Source organism: Giraffa tippelskirchi, chromosome 8, assembly GCF_054371585.1.
Source record: "Giraffa tippelskirchi isolate mGirTip1 chromosome 8, T2T-mGirTip1v1.2.pri, whole genome shotgun sequence".
NCBI classification, from domain to species: Eukaryota; Metazoa; Chordata; class Mammalia; order Artiodactyla; family Giraffidae; genus Giraffa; species Giraffa tippelskirchi.
This window is the reverse complement of record NC_137282.1, coordinates 24,678,200-24,699,177: the sequence shown is the minus strand read 5'-3', so window position 1 is coordinate 24,699,177 and position 20,978 is coordinate 24,678,200. Positions and strand designations below refer to the sequence as shown.

Here is a 20,978-nt window from a genome sequence, read left to right as displayed (position 1 = left end):
AACATTTTTTGGTACTTCCGATAGAATACCACTTTAACTATGAAGAATAATGGCTTTTGTTTTCAGTTTTGAAGTGCAGTATGTTTGAGATACACAATGAAAACAGGGGAAAGAGAAATATTGGTGCCCTCAGTCTTCATCGAGATTCAGCTTTTTTTTTGCTGTGCCTGCCTAGTCTATCTGGTAATCACCTTCCAAGGAGACAGTAGGGGGCCCTTCTGAAAGTGAAAAGGGCATTCTTTCTAATTATGTTGGGACAATAAGCATAAATTGGGACCATCCTAGGCAAATTAGAACCAGTGGTCAACTCTGTCAACCAATAAGAAAGAAAACCTATTGTCAGATTTGGCGTCCTTCTCTACTGCGATGAATTAGGGAGGGCACAGTTTTAACAGCATCTTGTCTCTGTCTTCCTTTTTGCCCATTTCCTCAAGTGAAAAAGTATGTTTGAAAAGAGGTTGATCTGGAGCTAATGTCTTAATTACCTATGTCCTTAGTCGCAGGTTCTAAATGTAAAAATAAGGCAATTGAAATTAATCAAGTAATGATTTGTTGATTTTTCTAATGTTCACTTGAGTGTGAAACATTTTATTTCTTCCAGGAAACAACAAAACATTTCAACTGCAAAGCATCTTAGACTGAGAAACTTTCAACTGTGCTGAAAAACCGAAGACAAATTTTCCTTCCCTCTCATTTGAAAGGAGTTAAAAAAGAAATAAAACAGCAGAGGTTTAAAGTTAATACTCAGGATGAATGATGATAATTCAGATGGCAAGACAGAAGATGAACTGCAATCCTTATTTATCTGTGATAAAAATGGAAACACATATGCATGCAACCAAAAATCACCACCTACCCAAAACACTTCAACCAGTAATGTGAGCTGGCTTTGTGCCAACCCAGATGGCATGGTAGTTGATTATGAAACTGGCTTTGATGTGGACATTGGCGAAAATATTTCTTTAAATCCTGAGTGTGTTGAAGTACACAATCATCAAAAGTCTTCAAGTAATTTCATCAGTAACGAGGCTTTAGAGGTGCATACGGATTCCACATGTCCATCTTTTGCACATGTTGTAAATACAGCAGAACCCAAACATTTGCATAGCAGTTGTCATCCCCTAGGATCGTTGAACCAGAATGTTGAGACATCTCTAACTTTTGTATGGAAAACTAACAATGATGATTTGAACTGTACAGACAATACTGCTGCCTTGCTGCTCAACCAGACTTTTGACATAAAAGTGGATAAAGTTAACTGTACCTTCGTAACACATGATACCACTGGAAAAAGTCAGTCTTTGCCTACCACTGCAAGCCTGCAGCCAACCAACACGAGAAGCATAAATACATCTTTATCCTGTTCCATTCTTCCATCTTCCCATTCTGATCAGATACATGTGAGAGAAACAAATTGTGATCGAGAGAGCTTTGAAAATTCTCAAGCTGTGGCATCACAGGCCCAGGACACAACTTACACAGTATTTTCTGACATGGTGATGCAAATTGATGTTGTTGTTCCAGATGCTGAAAATCAGTGTCACCGTTCTTTGGGAAAGGTTGCCAGTGAGTACCCAGATGGAGCACAGCAAAGACGAGGCAGAGAAAAGGAGATACAAGCTCTAACACAAGTTTCTGATGGCATGGATGTTCCCAGTGGGTCTGTATTACAAGAGTTCTTTTGTCCATCTAAAGATGAACCAAATAGGGAGGCACATTCACAGAGCTCATATGGGCAAAAGGAAATGGGCCAAAATGTAAGAGAAACAGTGTCCAATTGTCTTATAGATGATGAATGCCCTTTACTGGTGCCAGCTGTTAGTAAAAGCAAAACCCAAGTGCTGGGCCCAGAATACCAAGTCACTGTGACTAAAGACACACCAACTGCCTCCAGTGAAAAGCATTTGGGAACCCATAATCGTACCATAGAACTGATACCGAATAGCCCGCCAGGACAAAAGGAAGCATCATTACTTGAGCTGACTTGGAATGCAGATGATATGGTCATCAGTACAAATAACAGAATTTGCATGTCCACGCCAGTCCTTGAACCCATGAACACAACCTTCTCTGTCTCACCTGTTGAAGGTGTGGAGAAATGTAGCAAAGTGCAGACGAGTAATCGAGAGCTCCTATGTTTACCAAATTTGAAGGCGGCACCAATGATTGTGTCAAAACTTAACCTAGGAAAATCAGCCACCAAAGCGAATAGCCCCCTAGGCAGCAAAGTTAGAAAAACGAAAATTATAAGTTACCCAAGACCAAACTTCAAGAACGTTAAAGCAAAAGTTGTATCCAGACCCGTGTTGCAGCCCAAGGACCCTGCTCTATCAAAGGCTGCACCCAGACCTCAGTTAACTGGTGCCTCATCTCCCTCATCAGTGTCTTCCTCAAGACAGTCAACAGGTTTAAGCAAAACGGCAACATATGACTTGAATGGAGACCCCAAAGCAGAAATTCCAATTAACAAGACGCATAAGCAGCAATTTAATAAACTCATTACGAGCCAGGCTGTGCATGTTACAACTCATTCTAAAAATGCTTCACACAAGAAGCATCCAAGAACAACATCTGCCGTGAAATCGAATCAGGAAGATGTTGACAAAGCAAGTTCTTCCAATCCAGCATGTGAGACAGGGTCCGTGGCTGTGGTTTTTCAGATCAAAGATGAGCTCCCTGTGAAAATGGAAAGCACGGAACATTTGGAAGTGCCCTATACTTCCCACATCGATAGGATTAGCCCTGAAAAGAAGGGTGAAGAAGAAAATGGGACACTAGTGGCAAAACAGGAGCTAAAAAGGGAAATCCTGAACGAGACCTCTGACTTTGGTTCTCTGTTTTTGGTAAGTGAAATTTCTGCCTGCTTCAGGAAATGGTGGTAGAAACAGCGGGATGGATTAGCAATTGGTTCCCCTTTAATAGTGAATAATACTGCTGAACTCTGTGTGCAGATTTGCTTTCAGGTATTGCGGTATTATTCATTAATTCTTAGTACATTTTAGGGTGTTCATTGGTTATATGCACATTGGGAAAAAAAATCTCAATTTCAGTATTTTATATTGAGCATCAATATTCCTTTTAATAGTAAGCTGAAAGAACAAGTTACTTTAATGTTTTCGTGTAATTAGTTGTTTGAAGTTAAATGTATGATTGTATTTTATATTTATAAAAAAAATTTGTTTATGAACTTTGAGCTGTATCGGACCACAGTTGAGAAATGTCTCAGCAGTGCTGGTAAACAGTGTTAACATGAAAATAGCTCCTGGGCTCCTCTGAGGAAGCCACTCTGGGCAGTGGAGCCCCCTCTGGTGAACAGGAGGATTCCGGATGCTGCCTCTGATCAGCTACTGTGACTGCGGGTGAGTAGTATTTTGAGGCACAGAGATGAAAGGATTGGGCTAGTAGATGTCTGAGGTCACTTGCTGTCCTGACATATTGGTTCCTGGTACTAAAATAAAACTCACTGTATTTCATATGGTGAAAAGGCAATATTTTTTTTACAGTACTTGGCATATATTTGGGTGTTCCATTTAAACAAGAATTCACATGCAGTTGAAAGATTATTTTTCATTAAGCATGTGTATATATATTTATTTTAAACTTTTAATTTTATATTGGAGTATAGCTGGTTAACAATGTTGTGATAGTTTCAGGTGGACAGCAAAGGGACTCAGCCGTAGACATTAAACGTGTATGTAACTTTTGCCTGGAGCATGAAGAAACTAGCTTTCAGAGTTTCAGAAACATTTCAAAGGCTAGCCTTGGGCTCTGTGTGTTTGTCCTCAGCCCCGTTTTTGGTAGTGGGGACTGGCATGCGTTTTCAGCTCGTGTAGGGCTTTTCTTGGGCTTCTGTCCTGTGGGTCAAGAGTGGACGTGGGTGCCAGGTGCCAGGGAAGGAAGGCAGCTGTGAGGCATCTGTGCGAAGGATTCCCATCTGAAGGAATGAAACATGTATGGTTTGAAGTGTCGAAAGGCTGTTGTAAGTGTTTTCAGGGCTTCCCTATTGGCTCAGACAGAAAAGAATCCACACGCCAATACAGGAGACACGGGTTTGATCCCTGGGTTGGGAAGATCCCCTGGAGTAGGGCATAGCAACCCACTCCGGTATTCTTGCCTGGGGAATCCCTGTGGACAGAGGAGCCTGGTGGGCTATAGTCCATGGGGTCACAAAGAATCAGACACGACTGAGCGATTAACAATTTCACTTTTCAGGGTACATCGGGAATTGTTAGGTCCTGTTAGAGGTAGTCTTGAGCTAGGTCAGCTTAGAGATGCTTTAACTTTTGTAATAAATCTTTTTAGAAAGAATGGCACACCACAGTAACATTTGAACTACTGAGATTGTCCATTATTTCAAAACTCAGGTTTTTATTTTAAACTTCTTTTGAAGTCAGACTTAGGAAACTCATTGTATACAATTTTTAATTTGATACTTTGCTAAATTAAATGATAAGCTGTGGCAATGCTAAGAAACATTCTTAGTTTGGTATTTCTAGATACATATACATGAAAACAGTAGAATTATTCCTCCTTGATTTATGGGAGACTTTTTAATTGTGCATTAATCACCAACTGCCTCCCAAATCCTAGCATAAAATTTCTTTAAATAACATTTGCTTTGACTATAAATTGGTTGTGTAATTTTGAAATGAAAAGCCTTTCTGATCTGTGCATCATGTAAGTCAGCATTTTATTTCCCATGTGCAGAATGAAATCCTATTTTTCAGGCTGATGATGTGGTATAGAAATAAGGTGATAGAATCATCTGGTTCAAATGGATCCTAGTGTATCTTGGAGAAGAAGCACTTTTCATCTTAGAAATCTTGCAGTAGGATTTCCATATTTTTAGCACTGACACTTTTACTTACTGACAATTATTATTACAAACTCATTTTTCCCCCCATGGTAATATTTTATGAGCAATCTCTCCAATATCCCTATTCACTGCTTACACATTTCTGTGTGTCACAGGGCAGGGGCTGGCCAGACCGCCACTGGGCACAGGCTTTGTACCTAGGATAGAGAGCTGAATGAATGAGCCTTTGCCTCATATTGTAGGCAGACCCCTGTGTTTCTTGGTCACTTCGGCAGTACTCAAAGATTTTGGATCTGCCGTGGGTCCGTGCCGAGACGGTGCTGGAGGGATATGCGTTTTCTCTGTGCTCTGTTGGTCTTGAGCAGAATTAGTCCTTGAGTTTACTGAGTCCTTAGGTTGCCTACAACTTCACAGCTGTTTGAGTGAGTGAGTGTCAGTTGCTCAGTCATGTCCTCGGTGACCCAAGGACTGTAACCCACCAGGCTCCTCTGTCCATGGGATTCTCCAGGCAAGAATACTGGAGTGGGTTGTCATTCCCTTCTCCAGGAGATCTTCCCGACCCAGGGACTGGACCCGGGACTCTTTCATTGCAGACGTATTCTTTACTATCTCAGCCGCAAGGGAGGCTGGTCAGGGTTTATCTGAAACTTCAGAAAAGTTCTATGTCAGTAGGAACTTGATTTTAATTTGATGCATTTGAGTGTAGCTACGCATTACAGAGGTTTTGTGCTGGTGATAGTATGTTTGATGAAAGGAATGAGGAATTATCTAAAAGCAAGGAAACAGATATTTCTTCAGTGACCGCTCTGGGCAAAACCCTCGGCTCTAGGTTCTTACATATATTATGTCATTTAATTTTCCAGAATGTTCAGGTGCTTTATACATTATCATTTACTCTTTTCAGTAACAACAGGCAAGTTCTTAGCTACAGTTTAAGGATTCATAGAGGTTGCTTAAAACACACATAGCCGTTAAGTTGTAAAAGCTGAGATTCAAGCTCAGGTCTCCTGACCTGAATCCTGGCCCTTTCTGCTCCACACACTAGGCTTTCAGAATTTCAAGGAATGTTGGCTCTAAAAGGCAGAGCAAATCTGATTTGTTAAAGATTTACTTTGTAAGTTGGTTAGAAGTTTGGGTTACTTTTTATTTTTTAACATTTTTCTTTGGGGGATTACTTTAGCCAGTTTGACAATGAAGATTTGTTGTCAAACAAATCTTTTGTTTGGCCAATTTTACGTTGCTTTCCAGTGTTCTCTTAGTGTATTGCCCTATTTAAGTTAGTTTTTAATTCACGTAGTGGATGTCATCAGCATGGGCTTTATATCTCTCTCTGGGAAATTATCCACTTCTGACTTACTAAGCAAAGAAAGAAGGGTTCTGGTGGGAAAAAGGCAGCGCAGAAGTTCAGAGCACTGATTTTGGAGCTCAACATGGTTTCACATGGTAGCTCCATCCATTCCTTGGCAAAGTGGCATCAGGCAAGTTACTTAGTCTCTATGAGGCTCAATTTTTCTTTATGTGATGGGAGAATACAAACCATGGCTTACAGTGTTGAAATTTGTTCTTGGAGTGAACCTCAGGCTCTCACTTCCTACATGTAGAATGAGAACATTTATTGGGTGCCCACTGTGTGCTTTAGGGGGCTTCCCAAATGACTCAGTGGTAAAAGAATCCTCCTGCCAGTGCAGGAGACATGGGTTGGATCCCTGGGTTGGGAAGATCCTCTGGAGAAAGGAATGGGAACCCACTCCAGTATTCTTTCTGGGAAAATCCCATGGACAGAGGAGCCTGGTTGGCTACAGTGGTCGCAAAGAGTTGGACACAACTGAGTGGCCAACACACACCATGTGCTGTATATGGTGGTGATTGTTGGGATATAGAGATGGAAAGACCCAGCCCCTGGCCAAGCCTAGAGTCTAGTGCAGCGGGTGTTAGAATGTAAACAAAAATGGGCTGTCAGGTCCTCAGTTGGGGGTGTGTATAGACTGCTGTGCTGGTGACAGTGATGGGGAGAGAGATCCAGGAAGGAAGGCTTCTAGGGGAGAGAGCGCATGGATCATCAGCTGAAGCTTAAAAATCGAGGATGAGTTGGAAGGGTACTCTGGGTGGAAGGAATAACATGTACAAAGATGAAGGCGCATTGTCACGTGGGGGTCACAGGGTAGTGAGGTGTCTGGAGCTGGGAATGCAGAACCACGGGCAGTAAGGAACCAGTGAAGAGGAGCACAGGACTGCCACACCCCAGAGGCCTTTTCCAGAAGAGCTGACTTTATCTAGGAGACCGAGGGAAGCCTCCTGGCCCAGTTTGGACTTTAGAAGAGATGGCCTGCTCAGTGGAGTGGGAGATGATTTGGAGGCGGGGGAGACCAGAACATGGTTCCAGGCATCCTGGAAATGAGGTAGCCTGTGCTCAGGCAGACGGACAGGGGCTATATCTGCCAGCATTTATGGCATTTAACATTAAAACTAAGACGTTTCCAGAATATATATTCATTTGAAATAAAGATAAATCCGTTGCGTGTTCATATAACATTTTAAAAACTAACCACATTTTCCAAAACAAAAGTACTGAATGAGGAGACTGGCACTGTTCTACATTTTTGTAAATTTGATGTCTGACTTGATTGAAGATGGTTGGGCTATGCCTCTGTCTGCTGTGTTCTGTGTGTGTGGTTGGAACAGTGATATAGAAACATACAGGAGTTAAGAAAGGAGACTTCGAGAGATAGCTTTCACTGTGTAGGTCGGGTGTCTGGGCACATGGTGGTGAATATGAGAAGAGCTAAGTTTTGAAATGGGTGGGTAAAATTCACCTGATTTTTAGAAACTGCTTCATGTTCTTCGGCTGTGAAATGGAGTATGGTGAAAGTATCAACTCTGCAGTGTTATTAGGATCATGAATTGATACGTACATTTTGAACTTACTTTTCATTTTATAAGGGCTGTATGTTGATTAGTAAAAACAACAATAATATGATTATTTTCAACATTATTGGGTGAAGGCACTTGCAGTATGCTAAGTGAGGCAGATGAAGAAAGAAATTAAATATATGGGGAACTCTGGAGAGAGTGCTGACTCGGATATGAGGACTTGATGGTGATTGAAAGAGTGGACAAGGTCATCTGGGGAGAGTATATGGTCAGAAAGATTCCAGGGCCAAGTTTAGGACCCTTGCAATGACCATCATTTAAAGGCAGAGAAGAACAAAACCCAGAGAAGGAATAACCAGAAGGATAGAAGGGAAACCAGGAAAGAGCTCTGTGGGAGAAGCCAATGAAAGATGGCATCATGGGTGTTGGAGACCGTAGAGAGAAAATCTAGGAAAACGACTGAAAGCTGTAGCTTGAATTTAACTTGTGGCACCAGCCACCTTGGCACAGTTTCCCTGCCGGGGCCCAAGGCAGATCATGGTGAATCAAAGAGTAAACTATCAAGAGCTGGAATGTCTTCATAGTAAAAATGAAAAATATCCATCGGGCATATCTGTTTAGACAGAAATTGTTTCTTTCCCATACCTACCTCCACCAGGAAGTGGTGGTGTGGAAGTGGAAGGTATGACCTGGACTGACGTCTTCCCTCTTCTTGCCACAGGATTCCGCTTCCAAACCTGCAAGCATCTCAGGTGGGAAACCAGCTACACCCAACTCCTCCATTCTGAGGAAAACCCCTGGTCCGAAAGCCAAAGTGGGGCCTTCTGTTTCCTGTTTGAGACGAAATAGCGACAGCAGAAATCTCACCTCCGATCGGGGCGTGTCTCCCCAGAGGATCAGGCGTGTGTCCAGTTCTGGTAAGAGTCAAATAATTCAGCTGTGCTTTAGAGCAGCTCGTAAATTATTCAAATTTAAATTGGTCCCATCAGGAACCTGTCTCAGAGAGGAAGGTTTTGGTTCTAGAACTCTAGTACATGTGTCACTAAAGCATTTAGTCTTTTGTGGTCCAGCATCTTGCACAGGGAAGGTGGAAAAAGAAGTCCAAGACACAGCTCTGATCCTTGAGCAAAGCTGAAGGCTAGTTGGGGAGAAAAATGTGTATAAACCGACGTAAAAGCTCTCCAGAAGCAGGCATGTCTACATATACAAGCAGGCCCTGGTCATACAGGAATCATTTCACTTTCAGATGTTTTACAGTTAAGTGCTTAATAACACTTGTGTGATAGACTCCTTGCATCATGTGCCCTCATCAAAAATGAAGAAACTAGTGTTTTTCTTAAATTTTACTGAAAGATGTATTATAAAATCTTTAAGGAGCAATGTCCCTGGTGGTCCAGTGGCTAAGACTCCATGCTCCCAATTGCAGGGGGCCGGGGTTTGATCCCTGGTCAGGGAACTAGGTCCCACGTGCCACAACTAAGACCCGGCACAGTCAAATAAATATGTTAAAAATCTTCAGGGATGTAAAGATGACTACAGAGTTACATTTTTCTAATATAAACATTGTTTATGTTGGTTTCCATATTAGAAGTAGTGAAGGCAGATTTATAAAATTTGAGAGCTTCCAGAGTAGCTCTTAAATGTCTTCCTAAATTTGACTGAGGTTAGCATCTCTCTGTGTTACAAAATCAGAACAGGAAGTGGGGAAGGCAGCCCCTTTCAAAGGGACTAAGACAGGAAGCCTTCTGGCCATTCCAGTGGACTGAGAGCACTCTGCAGGGGACACCTCTCATTTTAGCAGGTACAACACTGAGCAAATGAAAGGCATGTCAGATAGATTTAGAAGTGAGTTCCCTTATAAAAATAGTGATTGTTGTTGAATGGTCTAGGGGAGAAGGTGCCCCAAAATTTCTGTGTCCTCAGACGTGAGAACATTCTGCAGAAACTTAACAAAACCAGTGAAATCCCCAGGGATCTCTTTACCTGTCTACACCTTAGGATTTTGAGGTTTTATTTTCCAATCCTATTATGAAGCTGTCATGTGAGACGCTTATATAACATGTTGTAAGGGTGATTTATTTAGGTCCTGCTGGTGCTGCTGCTAAGTCACTTTAGTCGTGTCCGACTCTGTGCGACCCCGTAGACGGCAGCCCACCAGGCTCTGCCGTCCCTGGGATTCTCCAGGCAAGAACACTGGAGTGGGTTGCCATTTCCTTCTCCAATGCATGAAAGTGAAAAGTGAAAGTGAAGTCGCTCAGTGTGTCCAACTCTTCGCGACCCCATGGACTGCAGCCTACCAGGCTCCTCTGTCCATGGGATTTTCCAGGCAAGAGTACTGGAGTGGGTTGCCATTGCCTTCTCCAGGCCCAAATAAATCAGGGCTTCTGCATCCAGATCTTGAGGGTTGTTGTGAGGAGCAAACCCAGGAGGAGGTATGACAGGAGGAAGGGGGCTTTGCACGCATTTCCATTTCTACCCCCAGAAGAACTCTGGGAGAACAACAGTAAGAGGCACTCAAGACATTGGGAGAAGCAATAAACCTTATTCGGGATGTTGCCACAGTCTGGGGAGTCGGGCAGAAGTGAGATCAAAGCTTTGGTCCTTACTGCTGCTGCCGTACAAGGCTCACGAATTTGCAGCTGGAAAGCCCTTTTCCTGCTCAGGCATCAGGGGCCCCTGTGGCTTGGCGGCTGGGAGGGCCGTGGCCGCTGGCAGCTGGGCCTGTTGCAAGGAGTGCTGCCTTAAGGCAGGGCCATGGCCCCAGGGAGATGCCTGAGCTAGTCATTTACCTTCCCCCAGCTTCTGTGAAGTGACAGGGTTTGGGACTGTCAGGCTTTTGCAGTCCTCATCTTTCTAGGGACAGTTTGGAGCTCATCTGATTTTCTGAGTAGTGGCTGCTCGTAGTGTAATTCTAGCACATGGTGCTCAAATCCCAGAAAACCTGAAGCACACACATTTCTACAAATTAGGCCAGTACCCAGAATATATTGTAAAAGATCTTTTATGTAGGTGATCCCACCAAGGAGTGACATATTTTTGAAGTTCCTTTACTGTATGCTACAGAATGCCATGCCTTAAAGAGAGAAAAGTAGGTCTGCCTTAGTCTTAATGAAAAGACAGGAAATTTCTTGAGCTTTTATTAACCTGTGTACATAAGCTTAATGACTAAGTTATGCATTCAGAGTTTTCAATCCAAGTTAAAAATTAAATTAGGCAAAAATAAATCTCTTACTTGGTAATTTTCCATATATAAATGCCAAAAAAATGAGTGTAGACAGAAATTTTGTGGGTTTGCATTTGAGTCTAACAGTTGGAAAATTAACTTGATGACGCTCTGTTTAAAATGTGTTTATTTTTTAATAAAATTAATAGCGACTAACCTGTTTGCACGCTCACAGTAAATTGAGAGGTGTTTGTCCTGGAGAACAGGAAACTTAATCATCACAGAGTTAGAACAGAAAATCAAGAAGCAAAAACAATGTGCCTTTGGATCATTGAGAGCGCGTTGCCACTTACTGTACAATGAAGTGTTTGTCTTCGAAAATTGAAACCAAATGGACATCCTCTGTGCTCATACAAAGTTACTCTCCTGAAAGGTAACCAGCAGGAATGTTCCAGCCCACTTGGGGTTTTCAATAAATCCTTTCAGAGAACTAAGTAGAAAACCAGACCTGGAGCTGTGAAATAGCCATTTTCTTTAAGCTATAAAATGAGTATGAGGAAGACTTGTGATTAAACCCAGTGGAACTTTTCCATTTCACTTGTCAAAACTTGGGAATCGTAACATACAGCTTGAGAACTGGAGTTGACTCTGCTATATGATTTTAATATATAGGAAAGTTGCTAAGAGAATAAATCCTGAGAGTAAGTCTCCTAACAAGGAAAAAAGTTTTTTAATTGTATCTGTATGAGATGATGGATGTTAACTAAACTATTGCGGTAATCACAATACACGTAAGTCGGACTATTACACTGCACACCATAAACTTATACAGTGATGTGTGTCAATCACATCTCATTAAAACTAGAAATAAAAAAGTAACTTAAATCTAGAAATTTATATGAAACCAGATTAGTGGTTATAACAAACCATATGCAAGTTATCTTTGCTTCTTTGGAGTACGTATGTGTTTTAACCACTCAAATAAGATGACATAAACAAGGAAAAATATTTCTAATAATAATCATAATGCCAATAGTAGCAGCTCACACTTGTTAACATGCTTACCAGTTTCCAGGCTTTGTCTTTATTGTCTCACCTATAAATTCCTTTACTCCTCACAATAGGTCTGTGAGGCTTATCTGCATTTTACAGAAGAGGAAACCATCACACTGAGGTTGAATCATTTGTCCAGGTTGTGCAGCTAGAAAGTCACAGAGGTGACAGATTCTGACCAGTAACAGTGCTCAGAGTCCATGCTCTTCACCTTCACGTTATCAATCTACAGAAACACTTTCAAATTCTCAGGCTCAGCTGAATACATTAGAAACTGTGGCATGTCTCTTGTCTTCCCAATCTGTATCAATTTACTGTGATGTAAATGGTGTTATGTGGGCATTGCAGATTAATGCTGTTGAATAAAGCAACTGCTTAGGAAATACCTCCAGATCGAGTGCCTTCAGAAATTGCCTGCTACCCTCTTTCAGAGGTAATACCAGTTCTTGCCAGGTTTTAGATTATAAATGTGTGTGTTCCTTCATACCCACTTGTAATTGCCCTGCCAGGGGCCAACCTGAGGTAGGCAGGATTACAGAAATAAGGCAGAGTATGCCCCTGCCGTGGGGCGCCTTTAAACAACCTGGCGAGGGTGAGAGCGTGTTCCTACAGCAACTGCAGAGTAGCTCAAAGGGATCCGGAAGCGGTGTGCAGAAGGCCCTTAAGTGCTTTAGGATTTGGAGGAAAAGAAGGATGTTCAGGGACCCGTCTGATCATACCAGAGCCTGAAGAAAGGCCTCATGAAGGAAATGCTTCTTCTCTTTCTCCAGAAGAAAACTAAAGACCATTTCAAAAGGGTAAACCTTTGTGTTCATTCATCTAATGTGAGTTAGTAAATAAATTCCTCTCAGACCAGGAGTGCATCCCAAACCTGTAATGACTTGCCTACCCTTCTAGGTTTCCCTTCTTCCCCACTCAGTTGTTTTTGTAAACTGGCTTCTTGTTGATTTAGGGCTAGAGTGATTTTTAAAATTGTTTCAGTTTACTTCTGTACCGTTTTGGCCTTTTCAAGGCAAGAGTTTGAGAGAGATAGTAATCAAAATTATGAGAAATGTAGTCACGCTTGCAGAAGTACTAAAAGCCAGAAAAGATCATCTAATAACCATTCTAAAACCAAACTTGAATATGTTGCTTATAGAGATGTTGTTTATTTGTATGTAATTAAACCACTCACTCACTCACATTTTAAAGAATGTATCTCAAGGTTTTTCTCCATAAAAAAATAATAATAGTGGTTTTTCTCCATAAAAAAAATAATAATAGTAGTTTTTCTCCATTAAAAAAAAAGATAGTAGTAAGGTGTTTTGAGTGCTGACTGTCCTAAGCTTTCTAAATGTATAATTTAGACTATAATTTCTAAATGTATAATTTAATTTTCACAACTCATGATGTATACATACTATGATGATTCCCATCCTACAAATGAGGATTTTGAGATTTGGAGAGTTTAAGCAGTTTGCCCGAATTGACATGGCTAGTAATTGGTGGAGACAGGAAACAGGCCTGGGAGTCCCCAGCTTCGTGCTCCTGCCCCTGCCCCTTGGGTACTTGTAGTGCCTGCTTGTGCTGGGAACTCTTCTAAGCACTGGGCATGAAGAGGTGCACGGAAGAGGCAGATTTTTGCCTTTGAGGAGCTTAAATTCTAGTCAGAAAACCAAGTAGTGGATACAGTGTTGTGTGTGTAAAATGATAACGGCTAAGGAGGAAAACAAAGCAGGTTAGGGAGCTAGGTCTTTAAATAATAAGGTGACATATTTGAGCAGACACCTGGGGGAGGAGGAGGGAAATATCTGGTTATCAGGTGGAGAGGACGCAAGTGAGAGGATCGAGGCAGTGGGGGTGGGGTGTGAGACCCAGCCATCTGTCCTAGGTGGGTGGGTGTGTGTGGGTGTGGGTGTGTGTGGGTGTATGTGTGTGTGAGTGAGTGAGTGTGAGTGAGAGAGTGTGAGTGTGAGGGACTGGGGATGAGGCCAACCAAGGAGGGCCTTGCAGACACCTCAGAGACAAGTGTCTTCTCTCTTCTTCTTTATTCACATCATCGCTGTGAATTCTTGATCGTTCCACACCATTCTCACTTGGCAAGTAATTCTGGGGACGATTGCTTCATGCAGTGACTCATATACTGTGCAGTCTTCTTTGTCCATTCAAGAAGTGTTTGGAGTGCCTGCTCTGTGCTGGGCGGTCTGCTAGATTAGGAGAATATAAACACGATTTATGTGCCCTGTTAATGAGCTCCCTAGTTGGAGGGTGAGGTGGGAAAGGGTTACGGAAAATCATTTGAATGCCACCTCTTCCTTCTTCACACCCCAGCTGAACTGTCCTGTTTTCTGTGATAACCTGCATTTATTGTGCTGGGCTATAATTATTTTCTTCCATCTCCATGCCACCCATAAGGATACAGTCCAGGTCTTAGTTATTTTTATCCTTTCCAGCCCTGAGCACAGTGTACCTATTTCAGAACAGGTGTTCAAATGTTATCTGGCTTGACTTGCATGGAACTTGTATGAGGTACGGTGCGTCCACAGTAAAGGGAACACCACTAACTTAGCCAGAGGGAAGACTGGAGAAGGGTGGTGACATTGAGCTGGCCTTGGAATGTGCCCCTGGGCGGGTTTCCAGGCATGGGAGGTTGCTGGCATTCCCAGGGGTGCAAATGTAGCTTTATGAGGGACCTGGGGTGTTTGGGGAACATAAAAGGCAGGGGTTAGCATGCTTTGAGTAGGCCGTGTGTTGGGGTAAGTGATGAGTGAGCCCCAAGAAAGGTGGAGGCAGATCAGTCCTAATAGTTTAGGCACAGACTTTTAAGAGTCACCCTGGTATTTGGGAATAGAGAGCAGAGTGAAAATAATAAAACTGTTTTTGCAGGAAGAGGGTCTGGTAAGCCCCACTGGCGGTGAGTGATCCAAGCGTCTGCCCAGCTTTCTTGTCTGTGTGGCCTTGGGGTGAAATAGGGACTAGAGCAGCGAGAAGAAGGCTTTCAGAAAGGAAATGACGGGAGACTTCCCTGGTGGTCCGGGGGTTGAGATTCCACGCTTCCGCTGCAGGGCTGCAGGTTCGATCCCTGGCTGGGATCTAAGATCCTGCGTGCTTTGTGGTACAGCCAGAAAAAGAGAGAGAGAGAGAATAATGGGTTAGTTTGGAGGCATATTGAACTTGAAGAGGCTAAAGACTGAGAAAGCACCTCGAAGGGCTGTGTGTGTGTGGGGGGGGTGGTGGCGGTTAAGACATTAAAATGTAAGGAGGGTGAAGAAGCCGTAGGGAAAGAGCTGGTACAGAGATGAAGGACAGGGTGAGTGACAGCCAGGCTAGGGGAGCACCCGTGTGTCCAGGGCACAGGCAGGTTCGTCTCTGAAACAGAGACGGAGATGAGAGTGTGCAGATACAGATACACTTAGAGAGTAAAAGGTCGAGGGGTTAAGAGCGAAGATTCAGAGCCCCAGCTGTGGACAATGGGCAGCTTCGTCTTTCAGATTTTCTGGCTCATTTTTGTGAGGTTACGCGATTTCTTTCAGGGGAGCTTGTGCAGATTTTATTGATTGGTTTATTTTTGTAGGCTTAGAAAGGGTAGCAGATTGAATAGAGTGTTCCGTGCTGAGTCTTTGTGACTTCAATGTTGAAAGTATAGCCCTGCTTGTGGACCTTGGTTTTCAATGAGCCAAGAGGCTCCCTACTGTGGCCTCGGCTCTTATTAGGAATTCTCTTGTGAGTAACGGTGAGATCACTCATGACCAGGGCAGTACATTTGCTGACGAACACGTGAAGACCCTTGGTCATCTTTGTGGTACCTGGAAAGCCACGCGACATTTCTAAGCCTTTGACTTACTACACCCTTAGTTATGGGGCATGTGTTCCCAGGACCATGACTCAGGAAGTTATTTTGGTTTAATCTCCACCCAAAGCAGCAGGCATCTTGTGAACTTACTTGCAGGAACAGGTACTGACAGTATCACCGTAAACACTATGCTTCTGTGTAATTGGAGTCATCATGAGAACCTTGTTTGTGGGATGTTCTTTTTTTCTCTGTCAAACTACTGCCTTCTTAAGACTTGCTGTTTTTATTGTGACTCACCTGTACTTCCTTGACTTTATCTTTTGAGTTTACTCTTAGTCAGTTGAGAGTTAGTTAGTTGAGTCGGTCAGTCATGTCTGACTCTTTGTGACCCCGTGGACTGCAGCTGGCCAGGCTTCCCTGTCCATCACCAACTCCCGGAGCTTGCTCAAACTCATGTCCATTGAGTCGGTCATGCCATCCAACCATCTCATCCTCTGTCATCCCCTCCTCCTCCTGCCTTCAATCTTTCCCAGCATCAGGGTCTTTTCAAATGAGTCATTTCTTCCCATCAGGTGGCCAAAGGATTGGTGCTTCAGCATCAGCATCAGTCCTTCCAATGAATATTCAGGACTGATTTCATTTAGGATGGACTGGTTGGATCTCCTTGCAGTCCAAGGGACTCTCAAGAGTCTTCTCCAACACCACAGTTCAAAAGCATCAATTCTTCAGCACTCAGCTTTCATTATAGTCCAATTCATATAGTCACATCCATATGTGACTACTGGAAAAACCATACCTTTGACTAGACAGTCCTTTGTAGGCAAAGTAATGTCTCTACATTTTAATATGCTAAGTTTGTCATAGCTTTTCTTCCAAAGAGCAAGTGTCTTTTAATTTCATGGCTGCAATCACCATCTGCAGTGATTTTGGAGCCCCCCAAAATAAAGTCTCTCACTGTTTCCATTGTTTCCCCGTCTATTTGCCATGAAGTGATGGGACTTAATGTTGAGTTTTAAGCCAACTTTTTCACTCTCCTTTTTCACTTTCATCAAGAGGCTTTTTAGTTCTTCTTCACTTTCTGCCATAAGGGTGGTGTCTTCTGCATATATTAGGTTATTGATATTTCTTCCGGCAATCTTGATTCCAGCTCGTGCTTCATCCAGCCCAGCTTTTCTCATGTACTCTGCGTATAAGTTAAATAAGCAGGGTGACAATATACAGCCTTGACGAACTCCTTTTCCTATTTGGAACTCATCTGTTGTTCCATGTCCGGTTGTAACTGTTGCTTCTTGACATGCATACAGGTTTCTCAGGAGGCAAGTAAGGGTGGTCTGGTATTCCCATCTCTTTAAGAATCTTCCACAGTTTGTTGTGATCCACACAGTCAAAGGCTTTGGCATAGTCAATAAAGCAGAAATAGATGTTTTTCTGGAACTCTCTTGCTTTATCGATGATCAAACGGATGTTGGCAATTTGAACTCTGGTTCCTCTGCCTTTTCTAAATCCAGCTTGAACTTCTGAAATTTCTCAGTTCAGGTACTGTTGAAGCCTAGCGTGGAGAATTTTGAGCATTAGTTTGCTAGCATGTGAGATGAGTGCAATTGTGTGGTAGTTCGAACATTCTTTGGCATTGCCTTTCTTTGGGATTGGAATGAAAACTTACCTTTTCCAGTCCTGTGGCCCCTGCTGAGTTTTCCAAATTTGTTGCCATAGTGAGTGCAGCACTTACACAGTATCACCTTTCAGGATTTGAAATAACTCAGCTGGAATTCCATCACTTCCACTAGCTTTGTTCGTAGTGATGCTTTCTAAGGCCCACTTGACTTCACATTCCAGGATGTCTGGCTCTAGGTGAGTGATCACACCATCGTGATTATCTGGGTCATGAAGATCTTTTTTGTGTAGTTCTTCTGTGTATTTTTGCCACCTCTTCTTAATATGTTCTGCTTCTGTTAGGTCCATACTGTTTCTGTCCTTTATTGTTCCTGTCTTTGCATGAAATGTTTCCTTGGTATCTCTAATTTTCTTGAAGAGATCTCTAGTCTTACCCATTCTATTGTTTTCCTCTGTTTCTTTGCACTGATCACTGAGGAAGGCCTTCTTATCTCTCCTTACTATTCTTTGGAACTCTGCATTCAAATGTATATAACTTTCTTTTTCTCCTTTGCCTTTTGCTTCTCTTCTTTTCTCAGCTATTTGTAAGGCCTCCTCAGACAACCATTTTGCCTTTTTGCATTTTTCTTTTTGGGGGATGGTTTTGATCACTGCCTCCTGTACAATGTCACAACCTCTGTCCATAGTTCTTCAGTCACTCTGTCTATCAGATCTAATCCCTTGAATCTATTTGTCACTTCCACTGTATAATTGTAAGGGATTCGATTTAGGTCATACCTGAATGGTCTACTCTTGAATTCAAGCAAATAGTGGTGGTTGTACAGAGGACAGTTTCTTTTATCCTACTGGTATAATATTGCCTTAGCTAATTCAAGAATGTGGAATACTAAAGTCATATTTTACAATATATAAATGTAGAATGCTTCTGAAATTCTGAATTTTGGTAGGCAGTGTGTGGCTTAGATGGTAAAGAATCTGCCTGCGATACAGGAGACCCAGGTTTGATCCCTGGGTTGGGAAGATCCCCTGGAGAAGGAAATGGCTACCCAGTCCCATGTGCTTGCCTGGAGAATTCCATGGACAGAGGAGCCTGACAAGCTACAGTCCATGGGGTCACAAAGAGTCAGACAGACTGAATGACTCACACTTGCACTTTACTTGTTCCCTTGGCAGAGAGTTTGAAAGTGTACACTGTGCAACTCGAACTCCAGAGCCTGAGGAATCGTGAAATGGGTAAGACGTGATTCTTGAGCTCAAGGTATCAGCCAGGACGGGGCAATGGCAATTCATCCCTCATCATATCTATCCTTATAGTACTATTTAAAAAAAAAAAAAAGAGCTCTAGGGATTTCAGAAGGGTATAACTTTACAAATATCAAGTTTGTTGAAATTCTTTCTTGCAGTAATAATATAGGTAATTCTCTAATATAATGGAGGTATACTTTTACATACATAAAAGTCTTGGGTTAATGTTGATGCTCTCTGCTTTTTAGTTTTTGCCACTGAAATCCCAGAATTAAGAAGGATGCATATGAATTCAAGTGTTTTTTTAGTATTTGGCTGGTATACTAGGAAGTATAAATAAACAGGAAGCTAGGGTTCAGAGTATAGAATGTAAAGGTTGTGGGCAGTCAGTACAGAATGTGTGGACCAATTGAGGAGGGGAAGTAAATAATTAGAGTGCGATGCGTTGGTGTTTAGTGAAAGTGAAAGTCGCTCAGTCTGACTTTTTGCGATCCCATGGACTATACAGTCCATGGAATTCTCCAAGTCAGAATCCTGGAGTGGATAGCCTTTCCCTTCTCCCTCTCCTCCAGGGGATCTTCCCAACCCAGGATCGAACCTGGGTCTCCCGCACTGCAGGCGGATTCTTTACCAGCTGAGCCACAGGGGAATCCCAAGAATACTGGAGTGGGTAGCCTATCCCTTCTCCAGTGGATCTTCCCAAACCAGGAATTGAACCCGGGGCTCCTGAATTGCAGCTGGATTCTTTACCAACTGAGCTATCAGGGAAGCATTGGTGTTTAAGCAGTCAGCAAAGATATAGGGTTTGGACAGAGCCCAGGTCTGTCAAGGTCAAGAAAGGAACATGGCGGGCATTGTCCCAAGCAAGGTAAACCTTACTCTGCCCCATTGTATCATGAATTTAACCAGTTATTAATGCTTTGAATATCACATCAGGTTTCCAATGCCCTCTTCCCAGCAGGCTATTTAAAAAGTACATAGCCCTTTAGAAGTGGGGAGGAAGGAGCAGGTGGTGGAGTGGGGAACATCTTAATCTAATTAATGCCGAACAGTCTTTACTTCATAAGTTATAGCTATTCACTACTTTTGCTTTTTTGCATATTCTCATGCCCATATGCTCACATATTTCTGATGGGGAAAAGCAATTTCTGAAAAAGTGTAAGTGTTGGTTGCTCAGTCGTGTTCGACTCTTTGTGACCCCGTGGACCGTAGTCTGCCAGTCTCCTCTGTCCGTGGAATTCTCCAGGCAAGAATACTGGAGTGGGTTGCCATTCCCTTCTCTAGGGGATCTTCCCAACACAGGAATTGAACCTGGGTCTCTTGCATGGCAGGCAGATTCTTTAATGTCTGAACCACCAAGGAAAGCGGGTAATAAACCCCAAACCTAACAGTCAGTAGGCACTTACTTACTTAATTGAAATTCTTTTTTATTTTAAAAGGTGTGGTGCCTATTTTGGTAGACTTTTAAAGGTTTTTATATATTCTTTTGACCTAAAATATTGTCACCTAAATGTGCTGTGATTTGTTTCTTCAGACTTCTTTGAACATCATATTGTTTCCAGTGTATTTCAGTAGGTTAAACAACTCTACACTGAAGTCCTTTGTATATTAGTACTTAAACTGGTCAGATAAATTACTTAGATACATTCCTTTAGGTGGAATCAGAGGGTGTGGGCATTTGTAAGACTTTTGATACACGTTTCAAGTTGCCCTTTAGAAAGAACATGTAAGCCTGTGCTCCTGCTCTGACTACGTAAGCGTTTATCCCAGCACCCTAGCCAATATATGTTTTAAAATTTTCTTTAATTGAAGTATAGTTGCTATACAATATTATGTAAGTTACAGGTGTATAACAATTCATAATTCTTAAAGGTTATACTCCATCTATAGTTATTATAAAATATTGGCTATATTCCCCTCATTGACAGTCTTGCCAGATATTCACTCTTTGGGAAAGTAAAATGTGTTATTTTAATTGGCATATGCTTGACGCTCAAATATTTGTCGGATGAATGTAGATACGGGGGCAAAGTGCTCAGAAATTGAAGTGAGTACAAGGTCAAAATGTGCCCTCTGGGAAGTTACATTCTAGTAGGAGAGACAGGCCTTCATAAGTAAAATATAAAGGATGTTTGACAACCTTCAGTACTAAAGAGAGAACAAATTCTAACGTGGAATAGGGGGGATGTGAAATGTTGGGGTTTGTGGGGGTGGGAGAGAGAGGGACAGTGAGCGTGGGTGGACCGGAGGAGCGTGGCTTTTGTGTGACAGCCTAGGGACCCAGGTACCTGAACATCTGGAAGAAAACTGTACCAATGAGAGGAAACAGCAAGTGGGAAGGCCCTGAGGCCGTGTCTAACTAACAGCTCCAGGAGTAGCAAGGAGAGAGATAAGGAAATGTGAACTCGGAGATGAGGTTTGACAGGTAGCAGAGAGCCAGATCA

At 42.4% G+C, this 20,978-nt stretch overlaps 1 protein-coding gene across 21 annotated transcripts in view; it reads left to right on the top strand.

Moving 5' to 3' along the window:
- MTUS1 (microtubule associated scaffold protein 1) overlaps positions 1 to 20,978 on the top strand; it is a 221,514-nt gene that overhangs the window by 93,919 nt on the left and 106,617 nt on the right. For all 21 annotated transcript variants that reach the window (XR_014062579.1, XR_014062577.1, XR_014062576.1 and 18 more), the window contains 2 exons: positions 602 to 2,843; positions 8,409 to 8,604. Coding sequence is in view for 17 of the 21 variants with exons in the window: in XM_081521596.1 (XP_081377722.1) it covers positions 750 to 2,843; positions 8,409 to 8,604 (2,290 nt within the window). In the remaining 4 variants the exon portion in view is untranslated. The remainder of the gene's footprint in view (positions 1 to 601; positions 2,844 to 8,408; positions 8,605 to 20,978) is intronic.